This window comes from Brassica napus, chromosome C7 (assembly GCF_020379485.1).
Source record: "Brassica napus cultivar Da-Ae chromosome C7, Da-Ae, whole genome shotgun sequence".
NCBI classification, from domain to species: domain Eukaryota; kingdom Viridiplantae; phylum Streptophyta; class Magnoliopsida; order Brassicales; family Brassicaceae; genus Brassica; species Brassica napus.
In genome coordinates, this window is record NC_063450.1 from 35,642,168 (window position 1) to 35,668,254 (window position 26,087).

General features: G+C 36.7%; 5 protein-coding genes and 1 pseudogene across 5 annotated transcripts; 5 read left to right on the plus strand and 1 right to left on the minus strand.

Annotated features, from left to right (window-relative positions):
• Positions 1 to 620: 620 nt before the first annotated feature.
• Positions 621 to 2,532, minus strand: LOC106350945. The gene has a single exon (XM_048764399.1). The coding sequence runs from the start codon at positions 2,334 to 2,336 to the stop codon at positions 1,224 to 1,226; it is 1,113 nt and encodes a 370-aa protein (XP_048620356.1). The 5' UTR covers positions 2,337 to 2,532; the 3' UTR covers positions 621 to 1,223.
• Positions 2,533 to 2,993: 461 nt separating this feature from the next.
• LOC125590701 (blue copper protein-like) lies at positions 2,994 to 4,728 on the plus strand. The gene has a single exon (XM_048764400.1). The coding sequence runs from the start codon at positions 3,217 to 3,219 to the stop codon at positions 4,048 to 4,050; it is 834 nt and encodes a 277-aa protein (XP_048620357.1). The 5' UTR covers positions 2,994 to 3,216; the 3' UTR covers positions 4,051 to 4,728.
• Positions 4,729 to 6,491: 1,763 nt separating this feature from the next.
• On the plus strand, positions 6,492 to 8,714 carry LOC106403639 (blue copper protein-like). The gene has a single exon (XM_048763557.1). The coding sequence runs from the start codon at positions 7,006 to 7,008 to the stop codon at positions 7,843 to 7,845; it is 840 nt and encodes a 279-aa protein (XP_048619514.1). The 5' UTR covers positions 6,492 to 7,005; the 3' UTR covers positions 7,846 to 8,714.
• A 1,927-nt stretch (positions 8,715 to 10,641) lies between these two features.
• Positions 10,642 to 11,996, plus strand: LOC125590581. Its single transcript, XM_048764195.1, has 2 exons — positions 10,642 to 10,735; positions 11,734 to 11,996. The coding sequence occupies exons 1-2, from the start codon at positions 10,642 to 10,644 to the stop codon at positions 11,994 to 11,996; spliced, it is 357 nt and encodes a 118-aa protein (XP_048620152.1).
• A 4,075-nt stretch (positions 11,997 to 16,071) lies between these two features.
• LOC106405487 lies at positions 16,072 to 17,273 on the plus strand (annotated as a pseudogene).
• Positions 17,274 to 25,126: 7,853 nt separating this feature from the next.
• On the plus strand, positions 25,127 to 25,995 carry LOC106403641 (blue copper protein-like). The gene has a single exon (XM_013844454.3). It carries the CDS (start codon positions 25,140 to 25,142, stop codon positions 25,971 to 25,973), a length of 834 nt encoding a protein of 277 aa, XP_013699908.2. The 5' UTR covers positions 25,127 to 25,139; the 3' UTR covers positions 25,974 to 25,995.
• The last annotated feature ends 92 nt before the right edge of the window (positions 25,996 to 26,087 follow it).

The window sequence follows — 26,087 nt, forward strand, 5'->3', positions numbered from 1 at the left end:
ACATAAACAAGCTGTAAAAAAAATGATTTAAACGATTTGAAAACTATTTTAAAACAAACGTTGGGCATTGGGAATTCTCAGGGATTTCTTTTCAATCAAGATACAATTAATGGCAGACACAGGGATATATTAAGAACCTTCTAGAACTCAAACACGATATTAGAATTAACCTACTTCCGTAGCGCTAATTCTCTATGTTATAGAAATCTCCACATTAACTTCCGCTGAGTTTCAATTTCTAAACAAGCATTAAGAACAGGTTCAATATGTTCACAAAGCGCAATAACATCAACTTCCGAGGGTTAAGGACACTTTGCTCATCTAAAGTATTTTCGGAAGTTCAAACAATCACTTTCGGTGCATTAAACAATCTGATATCATGAACTAAGTGATCAATTCAGTTCAAGCAGTAAGAAATCCATTAGATGAAGAACCAAAACGTAATCCCTTAGTCTACACACGTTTTATGAATCAAAACATCAAGAAATCCCCTATGAGAACCCCTAAACCCAACTAGATGACTACTCACACATAACTAAGCAAGAACAACACAATTTTGATGAAGAAAACATGATAAGATTGTATTAAAATAGATTAAAGGTTCAGAAGATCTTCTCCAAATGGTTTTGAGATGAACTCCTTTACAAATCTTCACAAATCACACAAAACAAGTTACAAAACTCTCAAATCTCTCTCAAGAACTTGTAAATCTCCTCCTTGGTCGTCTCTAATCTTTTTTTGAGTCCCAAAAGTCCCTTTCTTTCGTCCCTTATTGAGGGGAGTGGGTAAAAAGGAGTGAAAAGCTCATTGGTGCGTGTGGAGCCCATAGAGCGTGGGATCGGTCGATCCTCAGTGGTCGGATCGGTCGATCTAGTGCATGAAACCGTAGCGACAAGTTCTGGTCGCTACGCATGTCGCTACAATTCACGGCTTTTCTTCTTAGCTCTGGATCGGTCGATCCAGAGACAATGGATCGGTCGATCTATGTCCTGTGCGATCAATACTTCTCATTCGGTCCATTGTTCGGTCCATCTTGCTTCTGAATAAATCCCGAATGCGTTCTTTTCTTGCAAGCTATCTAGTAACCTGCATATTACACTTAAGAACACCAAAACGCATCAAATAGAGCAAAACATTAATTAAAACCGACCATTTAATTGCTCCAAAACGAGTTTAAAACCGTTAAAAACACGGAATATCAAGAGGAATAAAAAAAAAGCTTTTTAAGTGATCTTCTTGTCCATGTTGGTGATGAGCTTCTTCATCTGAAACCTCCAGAAACAAAAGTAAGTGAAACCAAGTCCGACCAACACATAAACCCAAACCTTATCATACCCACCTTCTTTCTCCGACAAAACCTCTTCTATCTCAAACCACTCCCTCGCTTCTCCATCTTTATAACTTCCCATAATACCCTCCATCACTCTCCCATACAACACATACACCCTATCCTCCCCCGCCACCGTCACCGCCGTCGCGAACCCCTCCACGTCGAGTTCAACTTCGTCATAAACCACTCCTTCACCCCAGCTATCCTGGCTCTTAAGAAACCAAAGCTTCTTCTGCGACACCACCACAACCGTCCCGTCTCTCCGCCTCCTCGCCATCCCATCCGCCGCAACCAAATCTCTATTCAGCAACACAAGCCTTGCCGTCCCGGTCTCTTCGTCGACCTTAAACATCTTCCCTGTGTTGCTCTGCACCACCAAGAGGTAACCTTTGCTGTTGTACACGATCCCGTTCAAGCCGCAATCGCGGAAGCTAGCGTCCGCGTCTGCCGCCACCGGCTGCGAGCTAAACAACGGCGATGTGGAGAAGACCGATGCTACGCCGTCACGGTCCACTTTCCAGATGAAGTTTTTGGCTGAGTTGGTGACGTAAGCGTTTCCCTCGTAATCCACCGCCACGTCATTCGCGATGTCCCGGACGGTGTCTTCGCTGTCGAGAGACGGTAGAGAAGATAGGAAGATTCGACGGCCGCCGCTGCGGAGATCGTAGGCCGCTAGGGTACTGCAAGGAAGGAGAGGCGGCGCGCAATGGATTCCGGCGAGGAGACGGCGGTTACCGGAGTCAACGGCGAGGCCGAGGATTGTAGCTTTTTCCGGTAGATAAGGATCGGAGATTATTGTTTGTACGACGCCGGCGTCGGAGACGGAGTGGATTGTGCGGCTGTGGAGAGAACCAACTACGAAGTGCTGGCCCGATGGATCCCAGGTTAGTCCCTCCGGGTAGAGGCCTGGTGATCGGAAGTCGATGACGTGGCGCTTTGTGGCGGAGGAAGGAGTGAGAAGTGAAACCAGTAAGACGGTTAAAAGGATGGATGGAGTGGAAGTCATATTTGCTTTCTTGTGGTTTCAGAAATATGCTCTAACAACAACTTTTTAAATCAAATGTTTCTTGACCAACAAACAAGAAGGAAAAAATATACTCTAGCAAAAACTTTTCAAATCAACTAATGTTTCTTGTCCATCAAATAAGGGGAAAAAATATGCTCCTAACAAAAAGCTTTATAATCAACTAATGTTTCTTGTCCAAGAAACAAGAGGAAAAAAATATGCTCTAACAAAAAATTTTAAAATCAACTAATGTTTCTTCTTTTTTTTTTTTTCATTATGAACAGACCAAAAGTACATTAAAATTATAAATGAATTAGCAAATGTAACATAAGCCTAGAAATATCAATAGATAGAAATGTGCATTAAAATTATAAATGAAAATAGCAATAGATAGAAATGTGCATTAAAATTATTTCTTCCGTATTTTAAAATAAGAACACAAAAATATCAATAGATAGAAATGTGCATTAAAATTATAAATGAAAATAGCAAATGTAAAATTTAAACATAATCGGATAATCCAAATCAAAAAATAAAATTATAGATATTTAAGCGTTGTTTAAAATTTATATTTTCAAAAGAGGTGAATCTAAGTTGAAAAAGGAATTAAAAAAGGAAATATATTCAAAAATAACAAATTCAGCTTAATGAAAATCAAACACAAGCCTAATTAGAAAAGGATTCGAGAGATCTTTGAAAAAGGAAAAAGAAAACATACATATCATATCACAAACGGGATTATAATTAAATAAAATGGTAAGTAAAATCCTTAAGCTGCAAGGATTAGGTTCCGTAAAAGGTGTTATAAAAAGAGAGTTAGGGTCTTGTTTTTTGTTACTCACATACTCATCATCAAAGTTCTCTGATAATTCTATTAATAATGGCGACAACAACAAGAATGTTCTGTTTCGTGCTCGTGATGTTTCTAATGGGATGTTGTTGCTCGGCAAAAATCTACAAAGTGGGAGACTCGAAGGGATGGAGAGCGAAGCACGGTAGCTATCATGAATGGGCTAAGCGTAAGGAATTCCAAGTGGGGGATTCTCTGATGTTCGAATACGATGGCAACGTCAACGACGTCACTCAAGTTTCCAGTCGTTTGGAATACCAATTCTGCAACTCCCTTTCTCCTAAAGCTGTCTACAACACAGGGCACGATGTCGTGACTCTCACGGAACCAGGTTATCACTTCTTCATCACATCAGATCATTCTCAATGCGTAGCTGGACAGAAACTCGTCGTTTTTGTCGTCCATGACCATCCGATTCCTTCACCACCACCACCGAGAAAGATCCTTCCATTCCGAAAAGATTACAAGGTCGGTGACTCCAACGAATGGAGGGTTCCTGAAGAGAGCGACTTCTATTCCAAGTGGAGTGAGGAGAAACAGTTTCATGTGGGAGACAATCTTCTTTTCTACTACAACGACCAAGTCGATGACGTCCTAGAAATCAACAGTGATCTTGAGTTCAAATCTTGCGACACTATTTCTCCTGTTGCCGTGCACAATGCTGGACAAGATCTCATAAGGCTAACGAAACCAGGAATCCACTATTTTATTACCTCAAAGATTGGTCATTGTGAGGCTGGGCTTAAGCTTCGAGTTGTGGTGCGACCACTATCCAAAAGTGTTCCGAAGAAGATGCAGTTGTCACCTTTCGACCGTCTCATCAAGTGGCTACATGATTCCTTCACACCCCACCCCCATCACTAAGATTTCGTTTCTTTTTTTTGTTCTTTGAGCTTAGCTTCGTAGTGTTTTGTTTTCTTTCCTTCTCACTCGTTTATGTTCTTTAGTTTATTTTGCAAATAGTGTGTGCGTCTACTTACTTCCATCGTTATGGAGAGACTTGATTCAATAAAAATATTCTTCTTTAATACTTATCTGTATACACATGATGGGCTCAATAGCTCCACCTCCATGAAAAACAAAGAAATTGAACAAAAGACAAGAGAAAAGAAAAGAGAAACAATATCCTAATGAATTGGACAACGAATGAAAATAAAAGTCTATCACGCGTTTCATATAATATGGCACATTTTTAAAAGTCGACGGCCGCCGCTGCGGAGATCGTAGGCCGCTAGGGCACTGCAAGGAAGGAGAGGCGGCGCACAATGGATTCCGGCGAGGAGACGGCGCTTACTGGAGTCAACGGCGAGGCCGAGGATTGTAGCGTTGTCCGGTAGATAAGAATCGGAGATTATTGTTTGTACGACGCCGGCGTCGGAGACGGAGTGGATTGTGCGGCTGTGGAGAGAACCAACTACGAAGTGCTGGCCCGATGGATCCCAGGTTAGTCCCTCCGGGTAGAGGCCTGGTGATCGGAAGTCGATGACGTGGCGCTTTGTGGCGGAGGAAGGAGTGAGAAGTGAAACCAGTAAGACGGTTAAAAGGATGAATGGAGTGGAAGTCATATTTGCTTTCTTGTGGTTTCAGAAATATGCTCTAACAACAACTTTTTAAATCAAATGTTTCTTGACCAACAAACAAGAAGGAAAAAATATACCTCTAGCAAAAACTTTTCAAATCAACTAATGTTTCTTGTCCATCAAATAAGAGGAAAAAATATGCTCCTAACAAAAAGCTTTATAATCAACTAATGTTTCTTGTCCAAGAAACAAGAGGAAAAAAAAATGCTCTAACAAAAACTTTTAAAATCAACTAATGTTTCTTCTTTCTTTTTTTTTTTTCATTATGAACAGACCAAAAGTACATTAAAATTATAAATGAATTAGCAAATGTAAAATCCGAGATATTTAAACGTTGTTTACAAACTATAATTGTAAAGTCTAAGTGAATCGGAAAGGGAAAAAAAGAAAGGAAATATATACCAAAACAGTCATTAGAATTAGGGGTGGGCATTTTACCTGATATCCGAACATTTATTCGAACCCGACCCAAAAAATCCGAACCGAAGTAGCAAAATACCCGAACGAGTATTGGAGAAGTAAACCAGAACGTGTAATATCCAAACCCGAATAGATATCCGAAGATAACCGAACATATGAATACTTGATCCTATATTTCTAGTTTACTTCTCCAATTTAATTCAAAATATTTATATTGATTCTGCACATGGCTCAAAATCTAATATACATATAGTTGTGGACAAAATCATTTGATACTCACTTAAAATACATATCAAGATCTTGTTTCTTAATTACATTAACAAAAGTTACATCCAAAATTTTATAATAACAAATAAATTAGTGTCTTTCTATTTTTAAAATTTTATCTTTAAATCTATTAATAGTTTAATCTATTAATAATTAGAAAACCACTTAAGTTAAAAGTATATATTTTAAATACAAAAAACTTAAACAATGAATTTTTTTCCCCTTCAAAATCTAAATATCAGAACCCGATCCAAAATAACTGAACCCAAATTTAAAATACCCGAACCTGACCCGAAATGTAGAAATATCGAACTGATTTTTTACCTCTATACCGAGATATACGAAAATCTGAAATATCTGATCCGAACCCGAACGGATATCCGAATGCCCACCCCTAATTAGAATAATAAACTCAGGTTAATGAAACTCAATCACAAGCCTAATTTAAAAAAAAAAAGGATCCGAGAGATCTTTGAAAAAGGAAAAAGAAAACATACATATCATATCACAAATGGGCTTATAATTAAATAAAGTGGTAAGTAAAATCCTTAAGATGCAAGGATTAGGTAGAAATTCTTTTTTTTTAATAATAATAACATATAATTATTTTAGAATATAATTTACAGTATAATAAACAATATTATTTATACATATTAGTAGAAATTTTGGACCTCTAATATTACAAAAAAATCACTAGAATCTTAGGGTGCCCTAGCCCCTAGGGCCATTGCATTACTCACCTTTGATATTAAGCCATCATTAACAATGGAGAACCTAACTTGATACGAAATAAATTTGAGAGAAAAGAACAAACCATTAAATAAAAAATTAATACATTGCAGCATGCATATTATAAAACTAGTATGTTAAAAAAGTTATTATAAAATTTTAAATATTAATGTTTAAAATATAAACAACTAATCACATAAAACAAATATTTATATATATAAAAATGAAAAAAAAAATTATTCGGACAAGTGGATTAAGATATAGTTTATATTAACAAAAATAAATAGAAAACAAATATGTAGTTTCAAAACAAATATTATATATAATATATATATCGTTATAGACAAACAAAAATACAGCTAAATTATAAATGAAATTAGCAAATGTGAAATTTAAACATAATAGGATAATCCTAATCAAAAGTATTAGAGAGATATAAGCGTTGTTTATAATTTATATTTGCAAGAAAGAGTCTAGGTGTACAGTTACAAAAAAAAAAAAGAGTTTAGGTGTATCTAAGTTGGAAAAGGAAAGAAAGAGAGAAATATATTCCAAACAGTTACTGGAATAATAAACTCAGCTTAATGAAAATCAAACACAAGCCTAACTAGAAAAGGATTCGAGAGATTTCTGAAAAAGGAAAAAGAAAACATGCATACATATCACAAACGGGATTATAATCATCATCTTTAATGAAGTCGAAGTAAAATCCGTAAGCGGCAAGGATTAGGTTCCGTAAAAGGTGTTATAAAAAGAGAGTTAGGGTCTTGTTTTTTCTTACTCAAATACTTATCATCAAAGTTCTCAGATAATTCTACTAATAATGGCGACAACAACAAGAATGTTCTGCTTCATGCTCGCGATGGTTCTAATGGGATGTTGTTGCTCGGCAAAAATCTACAAAGTGGGAGACTCGAAGGGATGGATGATAGCGAAGCACGGTAGCTATTATGAATGGACTAAGCGTAAGGAATTCCAGGTGGGGGATTCTCTGATGTTTGAATACGATGGCAACGTCAACGATGTCACTCAAGTTTCCAGTCGTTTGGAATACCAATTCTGCAACTCTCTTTCTCCTAAAGCTTTCTACAACACAGGGCATGATGTCGTGACACTCACGGAACCAGGTTATCACTTCTTCATCACCTCAAATCGTTCTCAATGCTTAGCCGGACAGAAACTCGTCGTTTATGTCGTCCATGACCATCCGATGATTCCTCCACCACCACCACCGAGAAAGATCCTTCCTTTCGGGAAAGATTACAAGGTCGGTGACTCCAACGAATGGAGGGTTCCTGAAGAGAGTGACTTCTATTCCAAGTGGAGTGAGGAGAAACAGTTTCATGTGGGAGACAATCTTCTTTTCTACTACAACGACCAAGTCGATGACGTCCTAGAAATCAACAGTGATCTTGAGTTCAAATCTTGCGACACTACTTCTCCTGTTGCCGTGCACAATGCTGGACAAGATCTCATAAGGCTAACGAAACCAGGAATCCGCTATTTTATTACCTCAAAGATTGGTCATTGTGAGGCTGGGCTTAAGCTTCGAGTTGTGGTGCGACCACTATCCAAAAGTGTTCCGAAGAAGATGCAGTTGTCACCTTTCGACCGTCTCATCAAGTGGCTACATGATTCCTTCACACCCCACCCCCATCACTAAGAAATTCATTTCTCTTTTTTTGTTTTTTTTGAGCTTATCCTCTCTTTTTTTTTGTGCACCGAGCTTAGCTTCTTAAGTGTTTTTCTTTCTCACTAGTTTTTGTTCTTTAGTTTATTTTCCAAATAGCGTGTGTTTCTATATTAAATATTAGTGTTTTCTTTATCAGACGAGTCAAGATGATCCATAATCCGATATCTGCCATATCAGATTCTCCATCTTACCATCACCATCTTAGCATCATCGCCATTGTTGTCATTTTCATGCTCGTAATTCACAAGTTTGTTCTTTTGGACATGTCTGAACTTGATAACAAAGTATTGAATACGAACATCAAACAAACTGGCGCAAAGCACGGGTACCCTGTATTGATTTAAAAGGAAGACATTACACAAAGCACACACCTAATAAACACAAAAACTCACCTCATCGAACAACCCTAATCTCTAGAGCTCCAATAGCCCATCTTTACTCCTCAGCTCTCGATAAAGAGCACATAAAGATTCCTCCATTACACAACAACATTCCACCAATACTTTGTTATCAAGTTCACATTGTTGTCATTTTCATGCTCGTAATTCACAAGTTCGATCGAAGAAATCGGTTGGGCAAATGTAAGGATTGCGCTCTGCATCTGTTCCAGAATCTGATTTAATGGAGCTTGGCTCTGTATTTTGAGCTCTGGCTGTGGAGGAATTGGCAACAACCGCCATCAGAACCCAACAAGCACCATCTCCGGCGACTCTCGCATCTCTCCTCTCAGTCACCATATCTTCATCTTTAACCAACTCCGGCGACTCCTTTTCCCCCTCACCTTTCCTTCGGTCACTTTTCTCTCAGATTTGTCAGCCTGTCACTTTCGATCATTAAAGAGAGGGAGTCCAAATGAAAACAAAAATCTTTTTTTTGGGGCTGAAACTGAATCAATTAAAATACATTTATTAAAAATAAAACTACCCCTCGACATTTTAATCTGAATCAAAAAATCCGAACCAGAACCGAATCGAAAATACCCGACCCGAAACCGAACCGAAAATTCACAAGTACCTTTTGGGTCTAAATTTTTTTACCCGAAAGAACCGGAACCGAAAGGAACCGACCCGAATAGATCCGAACCCGAAAAGAACCGATCCGAATAGATCCGATCCGATAAAAACCGATTTGTACCTGAACTAAAAACATGTATATCCAAAACTATGATTTTTTGTGTTCTATCTTATATATATTACTAGTGGTATTCCGGCGCTACGCGCCGGGTTCGTATGTTTTCATTTATAATGAGTTCAAAATTTTTTTGAATCCATTTTATAGTGGTTAGTGAGAGTAGTGTATTACTTTGTTTTGAAGTTACTTAGGTCAAAGAAGAATAGCATATGTGGTTTTCATTAACTGATTCAATAAAAATAGTTGATAGATACACCAAATAAATATAGTTGAACTTTAAACATAGAACAAAATCTATGTTCCGAAAAAGAAAACATGTAAAGGCATGTGTTTGTTTTGTGAATATCTTGTTTGAATGAAGATAACAAATTCTTTCATCCTCTAAAATAGCAACGATCCTCGCATGCTTTGTCTATTTTATGGATGTGGCAATCTGTTAGAGGCTTCATCGTCAACATATTAGTTAACTATTTTGTCTTCAAAATAATACTGAATCTAGTAAATGAATTCTTAATCATGGTCTAGCATTGCTCGGACCTAAATTGATTATTTTTCCAGGATAGCTTATCCCAGTATTTTTTTCTCTCTTCAAATTGCCTCGGCACAGCATATATTTTCATCTTATGTCATTGCTATTGTTGTCAAAGATGGTACTTTGGGGTATATAAGTAGTCTGTGCTCTTAAAGCGTAGCTATATTTATTGTTACTCTTAAAACATATTTTGTATTCGTATTGCAAATTAATAATTGTTAGTCATTTATTTTTTAACGTGTATGCGCGCTTTTAGTTTTTTAACTATCATTTAATAGAGATGGTAAATTTTAGTATTAAATAGATTTATAACTGATTTTACAATTTAGTATTCATGCAGTTATTACATCAATAACTTTACTCAGTTGTAAAATGTATATGTCCATATGTTGGGGAGAGACTTTATTCAATAAAAATATTCTTTTTTTATACTAACTGTGAAAGTCGAGGTGAAATGTGAGGTGCGACTCCATTAATCTATTTTAATATTTACCATATTATTAATAGTTTAATATAATATTTTGCGAGAATTCGAAGTTGCGTGTTTGTTAAGGACATACATCTAACACACACCTAGTCATGGTGATAGCCTAAGAACTAAGAGCACCTTTAACCAGGTAGCTTGTTTATACATTTTAGGATTTAAAAATTAAAGAAAATGATGTAATTAGACAAGAAACGACGCCTAATTAAGCTTCAAAAGAGCCGTGTCTTATGGACACGTGTTGGCCATTCCGTTGAGAGCGTCTCTTTCTCTCTCTCTCTCTCTCTCTCTCTCTCTCTCTCTCTCTCTCTCTCTCTCTCTCTCTCTCTCACGAAACTCTCATTTCTTCTTCCTTTCTCGACGATTCCGCCTCTCCTCTTGTGTCTCTCTCTCGGCGAATCTGCGTCAATCTCCTCTATCTCGTGTTCTCTCTCGGCGAAATCGACGGAATCAGTCGTCGATGATCTCTCCTCGACGGAATCCGCCTCAATCTGCCTATCGCTCTCCCCGATGACTCCGTGATCTCTCCTGGTGATAGCTCCTCGAAGATGATCTCTCCTCGACACAATCACTCGAAGATGATCTCTCCTCGTCTCTCTCTCTTCTCTAGGAATCCCCGATGAATCTCTCTGTGACTCTCTGTGTCGATCTCCTCGACGATGAAGAAGCAGATGAAATCTCTCTCTCCGGCCCAGATGAAATCAAAACGAAAGGTAAATCTGAATCCTTCTTTGGTATTTTGATTAGTTGTTGTGTTGGTCTGTGCCTCATGATTTGTCTCTGTCTTTGTTGCTTCATATGGATGGATCAAAGAAGACGAGAAGCCCGTATTGACTGTGATTCTCGTCTGCAATAGAGGTAAAAGTTCTAGACGATTTGCTCTGTTAAAATGATTGAACGTTTGATAAAAAGCTTTTACAATGCAAAAGAGATTATGGTTATACTTTGAACTCTGTTCTGAAATGATATAATTTAGGTTCTGCTTTGAATTCATATGGTTTAGATTCTGCTTTGAAATGATATAATTTAGGTTCTGCTTTGAATTTGATTCTGTGTGTGTTCTGGATTTTGTTTTAAGGGTTACATCACAATGGACACCAATTGATCCGTAACTGAATTGAATCGAGTGTCATGAATGGTTGTGGTCTGAATTGTTTAAGAGTTCAATTATATGATTGGCTTCTGGTCAGAATTGTTTAAGATAATTGGAACTGAATTGAATCGAGTGTGTATTTGTCTGTTGAGCTGTGTGTTTGTCTTTTGAGCTGTTACTGATTTTTGTTTCGTATTTTATGTGTTTGTCTGTTGAGCGCAATGAAACAAGGTAGATGAGGAAGGATCGTCAAAGCAGATGACGAAGGATCGTCAAAGCAGAGGAGGAATACATGTAAATGTCTTCATGATTTAATCTCATTGAATGCTTTATGTTTGAGTTAGGTTGGTAATTGGTGATAAATAGAAGTGATTGTCTCTGTCCAAATGAAAAAGAAGTGGTTGAGTTAAATGACTTGCTTTGCGGATAATAAAGTGTTTGCTTTGTGTGTTGATTACGGTTGTGATAGGGTAATTAATAGAAGGTAGATATATGCCTAACTCGAATTTGTTTGTTGTTGGTTGTTTTGAATCTTGAATGCGAGTGTCCATTTCTTCTTTAAAACTCTCGCCTTCTCTTCCAACTCCAAACAGATTCCTATCTGTTTTTTCTCTCCAGTTGATACGGCTGTAGATGATGAAGGAACTACTCGTCCCACGGGTGTTAAGGCTGCAAAAGCCCGTGGTAAGAAGACGATGGTGGAGGGGAAGGATCTGGACGCGTTTGAGACTATGTGGAGCATCAAGCAGCAGGATTTGGCGATCAAAGAAAGGCTGTCGAAGATGAAGCTTCTTGACAGTCTCATTGCAAAACAAGAACCCCTTGCTGATTATGAAGAAGCTCTGAAGAAGAAGCTCATTATTGAGTTGATGTCTAATTAGATGAAGTCTATTGAGTCTCTGTTTTAATCTCTGGTTAAGTTTCCTGGTTGTTGTATGTCTCTGTTTTTAATCTCTGGTTATGTTTTATTTCATCGGCTTGTTTCTTATGTTTCATCGGCTTGTTTCTTATGTTTCAATGTCCTGGTTAGTGATGATATAAAATGGTTTATGTTCTTGTTATAATCTCTGGTTGTTTCATCGACTTGTTTCTAGTATAAGATATATATGTTTTATGTTCTTGTTTTGTATATAAATTGTTCCTGGTTGTTTTATGGACTTGTTGAGTGATCGTTTTTGCTAATGTTGGTGTTGTTCTTCTTCAGGATGGATGCTTTTGGTGGTGAATAGAAGCGTATTGTTTTCAAGATCATGGAGCATTGTGAAGTGTGGAAGAGTCACGGACTTGTGTAGTGTGGAAGAGTCACGGACTTGAAGAATCATTGACAAGTTGTTTGTTTCTGTGCTTGTGTAGTCTAGTACTCAGTTTCACGGACTTGTGTAGGCTAGCACATGTATTCACTTTTTTATGCTTGTGTAGTCTAGTCTTGTCTACTCTTTTGTTTTCTTGTGTAATCACGGATTATGGAGATATGTATTCTCCTTCATTTTCTCTATAAAACAACTTCTTGTTCTCTCTTTATAACAATACAAGCAATTTCATGTTCTCTCTATAATTTGATCAAAGCAATTTCATGTTCTCTCTATAAAACAACTTCTTGTTCTTTCCGTCTCTTTATCACACCAAAAAAAATTACGACCAAACTTGTTCTTGTTCTTTCTATCTCTTTATCACACAAAAAAACTCTATTCACAAATATAACACTTGTTCTTTCCTTCTCTTTATTACAAAATCTATTCACAAATTTTTTTTTATATGACATTTTCTTCTCAAACCTCTTTAGATGAATCATTTGATGATGCATTTGATCAAATCTTTGATCAACATTTTGATCAAGCCTTTGAGAATTTTACCATTCGTGATCAAGAACGAAGGAAAAAAAACGAGCTTATATCGAAAGAAATCGTGAAAAAGGCAATGTACATTTATGGAATGATTATTTCAGTGAAACACCAACGTATCCTGAAAATTATTTCCGACGACGTTTTAGAATGAACAAGCCATTGTTCATGCACATTGTGGATCGACTCTCTAACGAAGTTGACTTCTTTCGCCAAAAGAAAGATGGTCTTGGAAGGCTTGGTCTCTCAGCACTCCAAAAGTGTACAGAAACCATTCGTGTCTTGGCATATGGTAGTGCGGCTGATACGGTCGACAAATACCTACGACTCGGTGAAACGACAACTCGGTCATGTTTTGAGAGTTTTGTGGATGGAATAATTTATTTGTTCGGCGATGAGTACTTAAGAAGACCAACCGCGGCTGATCTTCAATGTCTACTTGATATTGGAGAGCATCGTGGATTTCCCGGGATGATAGGAAGCATCGATTGTATGCATTGAGAGTGGAAGAATTGCCCCACCACTTGGAAAGGGCAATATGCTCGTGGTTCGGGTAAACCAACAATCGTTTTAGAGGCGGTTGCTTCATATGATCTTTGGATATGGCATGCATTTTTTGGACCTCCATGTACCTTAAATGATATCAATGTTCTTGATCGCTCACCTGTTTTTGATGACATAATAAATGGTCAAGCTCCTCAAGTCACTTACTCCGTCAATGGAAGACAATATCATTTGGCTTACTATCTCACCGATGGTATTTATCCGAAATGAGCAACTTTTATCCAATCTATTCCAATACCACAAGACCCACAAGCAGTTTTATTTGCTCAACGTCAAGAAGCTGTCCGAAAAGATATGGAGCGTGCTTTCGGAGTCTTGCAAGCTCGCTTTGCCATTGTTAAAAATCCAGCACTTTTTTGGGATAAAGTCAAAATTGGGAAGATTATGAGAGCATGTATCATACTCTATAATATGATAGTAGAAGACGAACGAGATGAATACACTCGGTTTGATGTTTCAGAGTTCCAACATGGAGAAGATACCAGAAGTTCACATGTTGATCTCACGTATTCAACATATATCCCTTCAAATACCGCTAATACGATGGGTGTTCGAACTAGAATTCGTGATAGACAAATGCATTAACAACTAAAAGCTGATTTGGTTAAATATATATGGCGTAAATTTGGATGTGATGAAGACAACAACTGAGCTCGGATGCTTCTTTCAAATTATTCTCGTTTATTTTATTTTTCTTTGTTTTATGTTTTTATTTAAAAGTCTATGTTTAAAATGTTTTCTTTTATTATGTTTTATTTAATAAATAAATTTTATATTTAATAAAAATATTATTTTAATTTTTTTTTAAGAACCCCAAAATAAGAACCTCCAATTGGACCACGAAAATGTCTGGAGTTCTTAGCGGCTCTTAAATCACTTTTACAACTTAAAATTATTAAAAAAGAGAATAAGCACCTCTAATTGGATTGTTGGGTTAATGGTGTTCTGATAGCACGAGTCACATCACCATTATAAATAAACCTAGTATCATTATAACTTCTCATTATAAATAAACTTAGTACCATTAAATTACTAATTTTAATATCACTGTTACTATTACAAAATAGATTATATAATGTTGGATAGAAACTTATCAAGTTTGGCGTACCTACAAGGTCAGTGCCCTTTTCATGCTTATAATATATACGGTCCCTAATATATACTAAACACCTTTTCATCTTTGAGATTCATATGCTTATAATATACTAAACACATACACGTTCGTTATATAATTACTCACTATTTATCAAAACTATGGTAAGACATGATACATATATTTTGGACCCATAAAAGCAGAACAGGCTAATTTTCTCAAAATAGCTAATGTGTCCTTTAAGCAGACGCTGGTGGGTTCTGTCTACCAATCATAATTGTCAACGTGTCTTGATTAAACAATAAAGTACAATAATGGCATCACGTGAGACGCACATGGTCCATTCCCACGCATGCCTTTCTACCACCCGCCGTGTCGTCTTCGTCGCTACCAAACCAAGGGCTCAAAAAGGTTTTTGTATGCAAGTCATTTATTTTAAGTATAATATAAAAGAATACTTAAAAGACAACGTGGTCCGGTGGTAAGAATGTTCTCACTCTTATTGTCCAAACTGGATCAGAGTAAGGTTGATATATTTTACCTTATATTAGAAAGTTGAATTTTGCCAGTTCTTTTTCGGTTCCGTTTTTTTTTGCCACGAGCTAAGACTAGCTTTAGCCTTTTTGAAACTCGCTTAGATTCAGCCAGTCAACCAAATTATGTATTCCAACAAAAGAAAAAATGTAAGGGAATAACTAGCTTTCTACAATCAAATACTTCATTTATTTCAAAATGTAGCGTCGTCCAAATAATTTTATTCTTGGGTCTCAAAATGTGAGTATCGCCCTGGGTTCGATTTCTCTTGGCCATTCGGGGCTCCTTAAATGGTAAGAAAACGCAGATCCTGCGGGCCTCGTAGTATTTAGTCATTCGACCTAGAAAACCTTTGGGATCACATTACAGTTATCAAAAAATAAAAATAGTTCATTTATTTCAAAACGTAGCGTCGTCCAAATAATTTTATATCATTTAAAATTTTGATTAAAGGAAAACCATTTCTTCCGTATTTTAAAATAAGAACACAGAAATATCAATAGATAGAAATGTGCATTAAAATTATAAATGAAAATAGCAAATGTAAAATTTAACCATAATCGGATAATCCAAATCAAAAAAATAAAATTATAGATATTTAAGCGTTGTTTAAAATTTATATTTGCAAAAGAGGTGAATCTAAGTTGAAAAAGGAATTAAAAAAAAAGGAAATATATTCAAAAATAACAAATTCAGCTTAATGAAAATCAAACACAAGCCTAATTAGAAAAGGATTCGAGAGATCTTTGAAAAAGGAAAAAGAAAACATACATATCATATCACAAACGGGATTATAATTAAATAAAGTGGTTAGTAAAATCCTTAAGCTGCAAGGATTAGGTTCCGTAAAAGGTGTTATAAAAAGAGAGTTAGAGTCTTGTTTTTTGTTACTCACACATACTCATCATCAAAGTTCTCAGATAATTCTACTAATAATGGCGACAACAACAAGAATGTTCTGTTTCGTGCTCGTGATCGTTCTAATGGGATGTTGTTGCTCGGCAAAAATCTACAAAGTGGGAGACTCGAAGGGATGGATGATAGCGAAGCACGGTAGCTATTATGAATGGACTAAGCGTAAGGAATTCCAGGTGGGGGATTCTCTGATGTTTGAATACGATGGCAACGTCAACGATGTCACTCAAGTTTCCAGTCGTTTGGAATACCAATTCTGCAACTCTCTTTCTCCTAAAGCTTTCTACAACACAGGGCATGATGTCGTGACACTCACGGAACCAGGTTATCACTTCTTCATCACCTCAAATCGTTCTCAATGCGTAGCCGGACAGAAATTCGTCATTTATGTCGTCCATGAGTCCTCCACCACCACCACCGAGAAAGATCCTTCCTTTCGGGAAAGATTACAAGGTCGGTGACTCCAACGAATGGAGGGTTCCTGAAGAGAGTGACTTCTATTCCAAGTGGAGTGAGGAGAAACAGTTTCATGTGGGAGACAGTCTTCTTTTCTACTACAACGACCAAGTCGATGACGTCCTAGAAATCAACAGTGATCTTGAGTTCAAATCTTGCGACACTACTTCTCCTGTTGCCGTGCACAATGCTGGACAAGATCTCATAAGGCTAACGAAACCAGGAATCCGCTATTTTATTACCTCAAAGATTGGTCATTGTGAGGCTGGGCTTAAGCTTCGAGTTGTGGTGCGACCACTATCCAAAAGTGTTCCGAAGAAGATGCAGTTGTCACCTTTCGACCGTCTCATCAAGTGGCTACATGATTCCTTCACACCCCACCCCCATCACTAAGAAATTCATTTCTCTTTTTTTGTTTTTTTTGAGCTTATCCTCTCTTTTTTTTTTGTGCACCGAGCTTTGCTTCTTAAGTGTTTTTCTTTCTCACTAGTTTTTGTTCTTTAGTTTATTTTCCAAATAGCGTGTGTTTCTATATTAAATATTAGTGTTTTCTTTATCAGACGAGTCAAGATGATCCATAATCCGATATCTGCCATATCAGATTCTCCATCTTACCATCACCATCTTAGCATCATCGCCATTGTTGTCATTTTCATGCTCGTAATTCACAAGTTTGTTCTTTTGGACATGTCTGAACTTGATAACAAAGTATTGAATACGAACATCAAACAAACTGGCGCAAAGCACGGGTACCCTGTATTGATTTAAAAGGAAGACATTACACAAAGCACACACCTAATAAACACAAAAACTCACCTCATCGAACAACCCTAATCTCTAGAGCTCCAATAGCCCATCTTTACTCCTCAGCTCTAGATAAAGAGCACATAAAGATTCCTCCATTACACAACAACATTCCACCAATACTTTGTTATCAAGTTCACATTGTTGTCATTTTCATGCTCGTAATTCACAAGTTCGATCGAAGAAATCGGTTGGGCAAATGTAAGGATTGCGCTCTGCATCTGTTCCAGAATCTGATTTAATGGAGCTTGGCTCTGTATTTTGAGCTCTGGCTGTGGAGGAATTGGCAACAACCGCCATCAGAACCCAACAAGCACCATCTCCGGCGACTCTCGCATCTCTCCTCTCAGTCACCATATCTTCATCTTTAACCAACTCCGGCGACTCCTTTTCCCCCTCACCTTTCCTTCGGTCACTTTTCTCTCAGATTTGTCAGCCTGTCACTTTCGATCATTAAAGAGAGGGAGTCAAAATGAAAACAAAAATCTTTTTTTTTGGGGCTGAAACTGAATCAATTAAAATACATTTATTAAAAATAAAACTATGCCTCGACATTTTAATCTGAATCAAAAAATCCGAACCAGAACCGAATCAAAAATACCCGACCCGAAACCGAACCGAAAATTCACAAGTACCTTTTGGGTCTAAATTTTTTTACCCGAAAGAACCGGAACCGAAAGGAACCGACCCGAATAGATCCGAACCCGAAAAGAACCGATCCGAATAGATCCGATCCGATAAAAACCGATTTGTACCTGAACTAAAAACATGTATATCCAAAACTATGATTTTTTGTGTTCTATCTTATATATATTACTAGTGGTATTCCGGCGCTACGCGCCGGGTTCGTATGTTTTCATTTATAATGAGTTCAAAATTTTTTTGAATCCATTTTATAGTGGTTAGTGAGAGTAGTGTATTACTTTGTTTTGAAGTTACTTAGGTCAAAGAAGAATAGCATATGTGGTTTTCATTACTTGATTCAATAAAAATAGTTGATAGTTACACCAAATAAATATAGTTGAACTTTAAACATAGAACAAAGTCTATGTTCCGAAAAAGAAAACATGTAAAGGCATGTGTTTGTTTTGTGAATATCTTGTTTGAATGAAGATAACAAATTCTTTCATCCTCTAAAATAGCAACGATCCTCGCATGCTTTGTCTATTTTATGGATGTGGCAATCTGTTAGAGGCTTCATCGTCAACATATTAGTTAACTATTTTGTCTTCAAAATAATATTGAATCTAGTAAATGAATTCTTAATCATGGTCTAGCATTGCTCGGACCTAAATTGATTATTTTTCCAAGATAGCTTATCCCAGTATTTTTTTCTCTCTTCAAAATTGCCTCGGCACAGCATATATTTTCATCTTATGTCATTGCTATTGTTGTCAAAGATGGTACTTTGGGGTATATAAGTAGTCTGTGCTCTTAAAGCGTAGCTATATTTATTGTTACTCTTAAAACATATTTTGTATTCGTATTGCAAATTAATAATTGTTAGTCATTTATTTTTTAACGTGTATGCGCGCTTTTAGTTTTTTAACTATCATTTAATAGAGATGGTAAATTTTAGTATTAAATAGATTTATAACTGATTTTACAATTTAGTATTCATGCAGTTATTACATCAATAACTTTACTCAGTTGTAAAATGTATATGTCCATATGTTGGGGAGAGACTTTATTCAATAAAAATATTCTTTTTTTATACTAACTGTGAAAGTCGAGGTGAAATGTGAGGTGCGACTCCATTAATCTATTTTAATATTTACCATATTATTAATAGTTTAATATAATATTTTGCGAGAATTCGAAGTTGCGTGTTTGTTAAGGACATACATCTAACACACACCTAGTCATGGTGATAGCCTAAGAACTAAGAGCACCTTTAACCAGGTAGCTTGTTTATACATTTTAGGATTTAAAAATTAAAGAAAATGATGTAATTAGACAAGAAACGACGCCTAATTAAGCTTCAAAAGAGCCGTGTCTTATGGACACGTGTTGGCCATTCCGTTGAGAGCGTCTCTTTCTCTCTCTCTCTCTCTCTCTCTCTCTCTCTCTCTCTCTCTCTCACGAAACTCTCATTTCTTCTTCCTTTCTCGACGATTCCGCCTCTCCTCTTGTGTCTCTCTCTCGGCGAATCTGCGTCAATCTCCTCTATCTCGTGTTCTCTCTCGGCGAAATCGACGGAATCAGTCGTCGATGATCTCTCCTCGACGGAATCCGCCTCAATCTGCCTATCGCTCTCCCCGATGACTCCGTGATCTCTCCTGGTGATATCTCCTCGAAGATGATCTCTCCTCGACACAATCACTCGAAGATGATCTCTCCTCGTCTCTCTCTCTTCTCTAGGAATCCCCGATGAATCTCTCTGTGACTCTCTGTGTCGATCTCCTCGACGATGAAGAAGCAGATGAAATCTCTCTCTCCGGCCCAGATGAAATCAAAACGAAAGGTAAATCTGAATCCTTCTTTGGTATTTTGATTAGTTTTTGTGTTGGTCTGTGCCTCATGATTTGTCTCTGTCTTTGTTGCTTCATATGGATGGATCAAAGAAGACGAGAAGCCCGTATTGACTGTGATTCTCGTCTGCAATAGAGGTAAAAGTTCTAGACGATTTGCTCTGTTAAAATGATTGAACGTTTGATAAAAAGCTTTTACAATGCAATAGAGATTATGGTTATACTTTGAACTCTGTTCTGAAATGATATAATTTAGGTTCTGCTTTGAATTCATATGGTTTAGATTCTGCTTTGAAATGATATAATTTAGGTTCTGCTTTGAATTTTATTCTGTGTGTGTTCTGGATTTTGTTTTAAGGGTTACATCACAATGGACACCAATTGATCCGTAACTGAATTGAATCGAGTGTCATGAATGGTTGTGGTCTGAATTGTTTAAGAGTTCAATTATATGATTGGCTTCTGGTCAGAATTGTTTAAGATAATTGGAACTGAATTGAATCGAGTGTGTATTTGTCTGTTGAGCTGTGTGTTTGTCTTTTGAGCTGTTACTGATTTTTGTTTCGTATTTTATGTGTTTGTCTGTTGAGCGCAATGAAACAAGGTAGATGAGGAAGGATCGTCAAAGCAGATGACGAAGGATCGTCAAAGCAGAGGAGGAATACATGTAAATGTCTTCATGATTTAATCTCATTGAATGCTTTATGTTTGAGTTAGGTTGGTAATTGGTGATAAATAGAAGTGATTGTCTCTGTCCAAATGAAAAAGAAGTGGTTGAGTTAAATGACTTGCTTTGCGGATAATAAAGTGTTTGCTTTGTGTGTTGATTACGGTTGTGATAGGGTAATTAATAGAAGGTAGATATATGCCTAACTCGAATTTGTTTGTTGTTGGTTGTTTTGAATCTTGAATGCGAGTGTCCATTTCTTCTTTAAAACTCTCGCCTTCTCTTCCAACTCCAAACAGATTCCTATCTGTTTTTTCTCTCCAGTTGATACGGCTGTAGATGATGAAGGAACTACTCGTCCCACGGGTGTTAAGGCTGCAAAAGCCCGTGGTAAGAAGACGATGGTGGAGGGGAAGGATCTGGACGCGTTTGAGACTATGTGGAGCATCAAGCAGCAGGATTTGGCGATCAAAGAAAGGCTGTCGAAGATGAAGCTTCTTGACAGTCTCATTGCAAAACAAGAACCCCTTGCTGATTATGAAGAAGCTCTGAGAAGAAGCTCATTATTGAGTTGATGTCTAATTAGATGAAGTCTATTAAGTCTCTGTTTTAATCCCTGGTTAAGTTTCCTGGTTGTTGTATGTCTCTGTTTTTAATCTCTGGTTATGTTTTATTTCATCGGCTTGTTTCTTATGTTTCATCGGCTTGTTTCTTATGTTTCAATGTCCTGGTTAGTGATGATATAAAATGGTTTATGTTTTTGTTATAATCTCTGGTTGTTTCATCGACTTGTTTCTAGTATAAGATATATATGTTTTATGTTCTTGTTTTGTATATAAATTGTTCCTGGTTGTTTTATGGACTTGTTGAGTGATCGTTTTTGCTAATGTTGGTGTTGTTCTTCTTCAGGATGGATGCTTTTGGTGGTGAATAGAAGCGTACTGTTTTCAAGATCATGGAGCATTGTGAAGTGTGGAAGAGTCACGGACTTGTGTAGTGTGGAAGAGTCACGGACTTGAAGAATCACTGACAAGTTGTTTGTTTCTGTGCTTGTGTAGTCTAGTACTCAGTTTCACGGACTTGTGTAGGCTAGCACATGTATTCACTTTTTTATGCTTGTGTAGTCTAGTCTTGTCTACTCTTTTGTTTTCTTGTGTAATCACGGATTATGGAGATATGTATTCTCCTTCATTTTCTCTATAAAACAACTTCTTGTTCTCTCTTTATAACCATACAAGCAATTTCATGTTCTCTCTATAATTTGATCAAAGCAATTTCATGTTCTCTCTATAAAACAACTTCTTGTTCTTTCCGTCTCTTTATCACACCAAAAACAATTACGACCAAACTTGTTCTTGTTCTTTCTGTCTCTTTATCACACAAAAAAACTCTATTCACAAATATAACACTTGTTCTTTCCTTCTCTTTATTACAAAATCTATTCACAAATTTTTTTTTATATGACATCTTCTTCTCAAACCCCTTTAGATGAATCATTTGATGATGCATTTGATCAAATCTTTGATCAACATTTTGATCAAGCCTTTGAGAATTTTACCATTCGTGATCAAGAACGAAGGAAAAAAAACGAGCTTATATCGAAAGAAATCGTGAAAAAGGCAATGTACGTTTATCGAATGATTATTTCAGTGAAACACCAACGTATCCTGAAAATTATTTCCGACGACGTTTTAGAATGAACAAGCCATTGTTCATGCACATTGTGGATCGACTCTCTAACGAAGTTGACTTCTTTCGCCAAAAGAAAGATGGTCTTGGAAGGCTTGGTCTCTCAGCACTCCAAAAGTGTACAGCAACCATTCGTGTCTTGGCATATGGTAGTGCGGCTGATACGGTCGACGAATACATACGACTCGGTGAAACGACAACTCGGTCATGTTTTGAGAGTTTTGTGGATGGAATAATTTATTTGTTCGGCGATGAGTACCTAAGAAGACCAACCGCGGCTGATCTTCAACGTCTACTTGATATTGGAGAGCATCGTGGATTTCCCGGGATGATAGGAAGCATCGATTGTATGCATTGGGAGTGGAAGAATTGCCCCACCACTTGGAAAGGGCAATATGCTCGTGGTTCGGGTAAACCAACAATCGTTTTAGAGGCGGTTGCTTCATATGATCTTTGGATATGGCATGCATTTTTTGGACCTCCATGTACCTTAAATGATATCAATGTTCTTGATCGCTCACCTGTTTTTGATGACATAATAAATGGTCAAGCTCCTCAAGTCACTTACTCCGTCAATGGAAGACAATATCATTTGGCTTACTATCTCACCGACGGTATTTATCCGAAATGAGCAACTTTTATCCAATTTATTCCAATACCACAAGACCCACAAGCAGTTTTATTTGCTCAACGTCAAGACGCTGTCCGAAAAGATGTGGAGCGTGCTTTCGGAGTCTTGCAAGCTCGCTTTGCCATTGTTAAAAATCCAGCGCTTTTTTGGGATAAAGTCAAAATTGGGAAGATTAGGAGAGCATGTATCATACTCTATAATATGATAGTAGAAGACGAACGAGATGAATACACTCAGTTTGATGTTTCAGAGTTCCAACATGGAGAAGATACCAGAAGTTCACATGTCGATCTCACGTATTCAACATATATCCCTTCAAATACCGCTAATACGATGGGTGTTCGAACTAGAATTCGTGATAGACAAATGCATTAACAACTAAAAGCTGATTTAGTTAAATATATATGGCGTAAATTTGGACGTGATGAAGACAACAACTGAGCTCGGATGCTTCTTTTAAATTATTCTCGTTTATTTTATTTTTCTTTGTTTTATGTTTTTATTTAAAAGTCTATGTTTAAAATGTTTTCTTTTATTATGTTTTATTTAATAAATAAATTTTATATTTAATAAAAATATTATTTTAATTTTTTTTTTTAAAACCCCAAAATAAGAGCCTCCAATTGGACCACAAAAATGTCCGGAGTTCTTAGCGTTGGCTCTTAAATCACTTTTACAACTTAAAATTATTAAAAAAAAGAATAAGCACCTCTAATTGGATTGTTGGGTTAATGGTGCTCTGATAACACGAGTCAAATCACCATTATAAATAAACCTAGTACCATTATAACTTCTCATTATAAATAAACTTAGTACCATTAAATTACTAATTTTAATATCACTGTTACTATTACAAAATAGATTATATAATGTTGGATAGAAACTTATCAAGTTTGGCGTACCTACAAGGTCAGTGCCCTTTTCATGCTTATAATATATACGGTCCCTAATATATACTAAACACCTTTTCATCTTTGAGATTCATATGCTTATAATATACTAAACACATACACGTTCGTTATATAATTACTCACTATTTATCAAAACTATGGTAAGACATGATATATATATTTTGGACCCATAAAAGCAGAACAGGCTAATTTTCTCAAAATAGCTAATGCGTCCCTTAAGCAGACGCTGGTGGGTTCTGTCTACCAATCATAATTGTCAACGTGTCTTGATTAAACAATAAAGTACCATAATGGCATCACGTGAGACGCACATGGTCCATTCCCATGCATGCCTTTCTACCTCCCGCAGTGTCGTCTTCGTCGCTACAAAACCAAGGGCTCAAAAAGGTTTTTGTATGCAAGTCATTTATTTTAAGTATAATATAAAAGAATACTTAAAAGACAACGTGGTCCGGTGGTAAGAATGTTCTCACTCTTATTGTCCAAACTGGATTAGAGTAAGGTTGATTATATTTTACCTTATATTAGAAAGTTGAATTTTGCCAGTTCTTTTTCGGTTCCGTTTTTTTTTTGCCAAGAGCTAAGACTAGCTTTAGCCTTTTTGAAACTCGCTTAGATTCAGCCAGTCAACCAATTCTGTATTCCAACAAAAGAAAAAATGTAAGGGAATAACTAGCTTTCTACGATCAAATACTTCATTTATTTCAAAATGTAGCGTCGTCCAAATAATTTTATTCTTGGGTCTCAAAATGTGAGTATCGCCCTGGGTTCGATTTCTCTTGGCCATTCGGGGCTCCTTAAATGGTAAGAAAACGCAGATCCTGCGGGCCTCGTAGTATTTAGTCATTGGACCTAGAAAGCCTTTGGGATCACATTACAGTTATCAAAAAATAAAAATAGTTCATTTATTTCAAAATGTAGCATCGTCCAAATAATTTTATATCATTTAAAAATTTTGATTAAAGGGAAACCATTTCTTCCGTATTTTAAAATAAGAACACAGAAATATCAATAGATAGAAATGTGCATTAAAATTATAAATGAAAATAGCAAATGTAAAATTTAAACATAATCGGATAATCCAAATATAAAAAAATAAAATTACAGATATTTAAGCGTTGTTTAAAATTTATATTTGCAAAAGAGGTGAATCTAAGTTGAAAAAGGAATTAAAAAAAAGGAAATATATTCAAAAATAACAAATTCAGCTTAATGAAAATCAAACACAAGCCTAATTAGAAAAGGATTCGAGAGATCTTTGAAAAAAGGAAAAAGAAAACATACATATCATATCACAAACGGGATTATAATTAAATAAAGTGGTAAGTAAAATCCTTAAGCTGCAAGGATTAGGTTCCGTAAAAGGTGTTATAAAAAGAGAGTTAGGGTCTTGTTTTTTGTTACTCACACATACTCATCATCAAAGTTCTCTGATAATTCTATTAATAATGGCGACAACAACAAGAATGTTCTGTTTCGTGCTCGTGATCGTTCTAATGGGATGTTGTTGCTCGGCAAAAATCTACAAAGTGGGAGACTCGAAGGGATGGAGAGCGAAGCACGGTAGCTATCATGAATGGGCTAAGCGTAAGGAATTCCAAGTGGGGGATTCTCTGATGTTCGAATACGATGGCAACGTCAACGACGTCACTCAAGTTTCCAGTCGTTTGGAATACCAATTCTGCAACTCGCTTTCTCCTAAAGCTGTCTACAACACAGGGCACGATGTCGTGACTCTCACGGAACCAGGTTATCACTTCTTCATCACATCAGATCATTCTCAATGCGTAGCCGGACAGAAACTCGTCGTTTTTGTCGTACATGACCATCCGATTCCTTCACCACCACCACCGAGAAAGATCCTTCCATTCGGAAAAGATTACAAGGTCGGTGACTCCAACGAATGGAGGGTTCCTGAAGAGAGTGACTTCTATTCCAAGTGGAGTGAGGAGAAACAGTTTCATGTAGGAGACAATCTTCTTTTCTACTACAACGACCAAGTCGATGACGTCCTAGAAATCAACAGTGATCTTGAGTTCAAATCTTGCGACACTACTTCTCCTGTTGCCGTGCACAATGCTGGACAAGATCTCATAAGGCTAACGAAACCAGGAATCCGCTATTTTATTACCTCAAAGATTGGTCATTGTGAGGCTGGGCTTAAGCTTCGAGTTGTAGTGCGACCACTATCCAAAAGTGTTCCTAAGAAGATGCAGTTGTCACCTTTGGACTGTCTCATCAAGTGGCTACATGATTCCTTCACACCCCACCCCCATCACTAAGAAATTCGTTTCTTTTTTTTTTTGTTTTGTTTGAGCTTTAGCTTCTTAAGTGTTTCTCTCTCTCTCACCTGTTTTTGTTCTTTAGTTTATTTTCCAAATAGTGTGTGTATATTT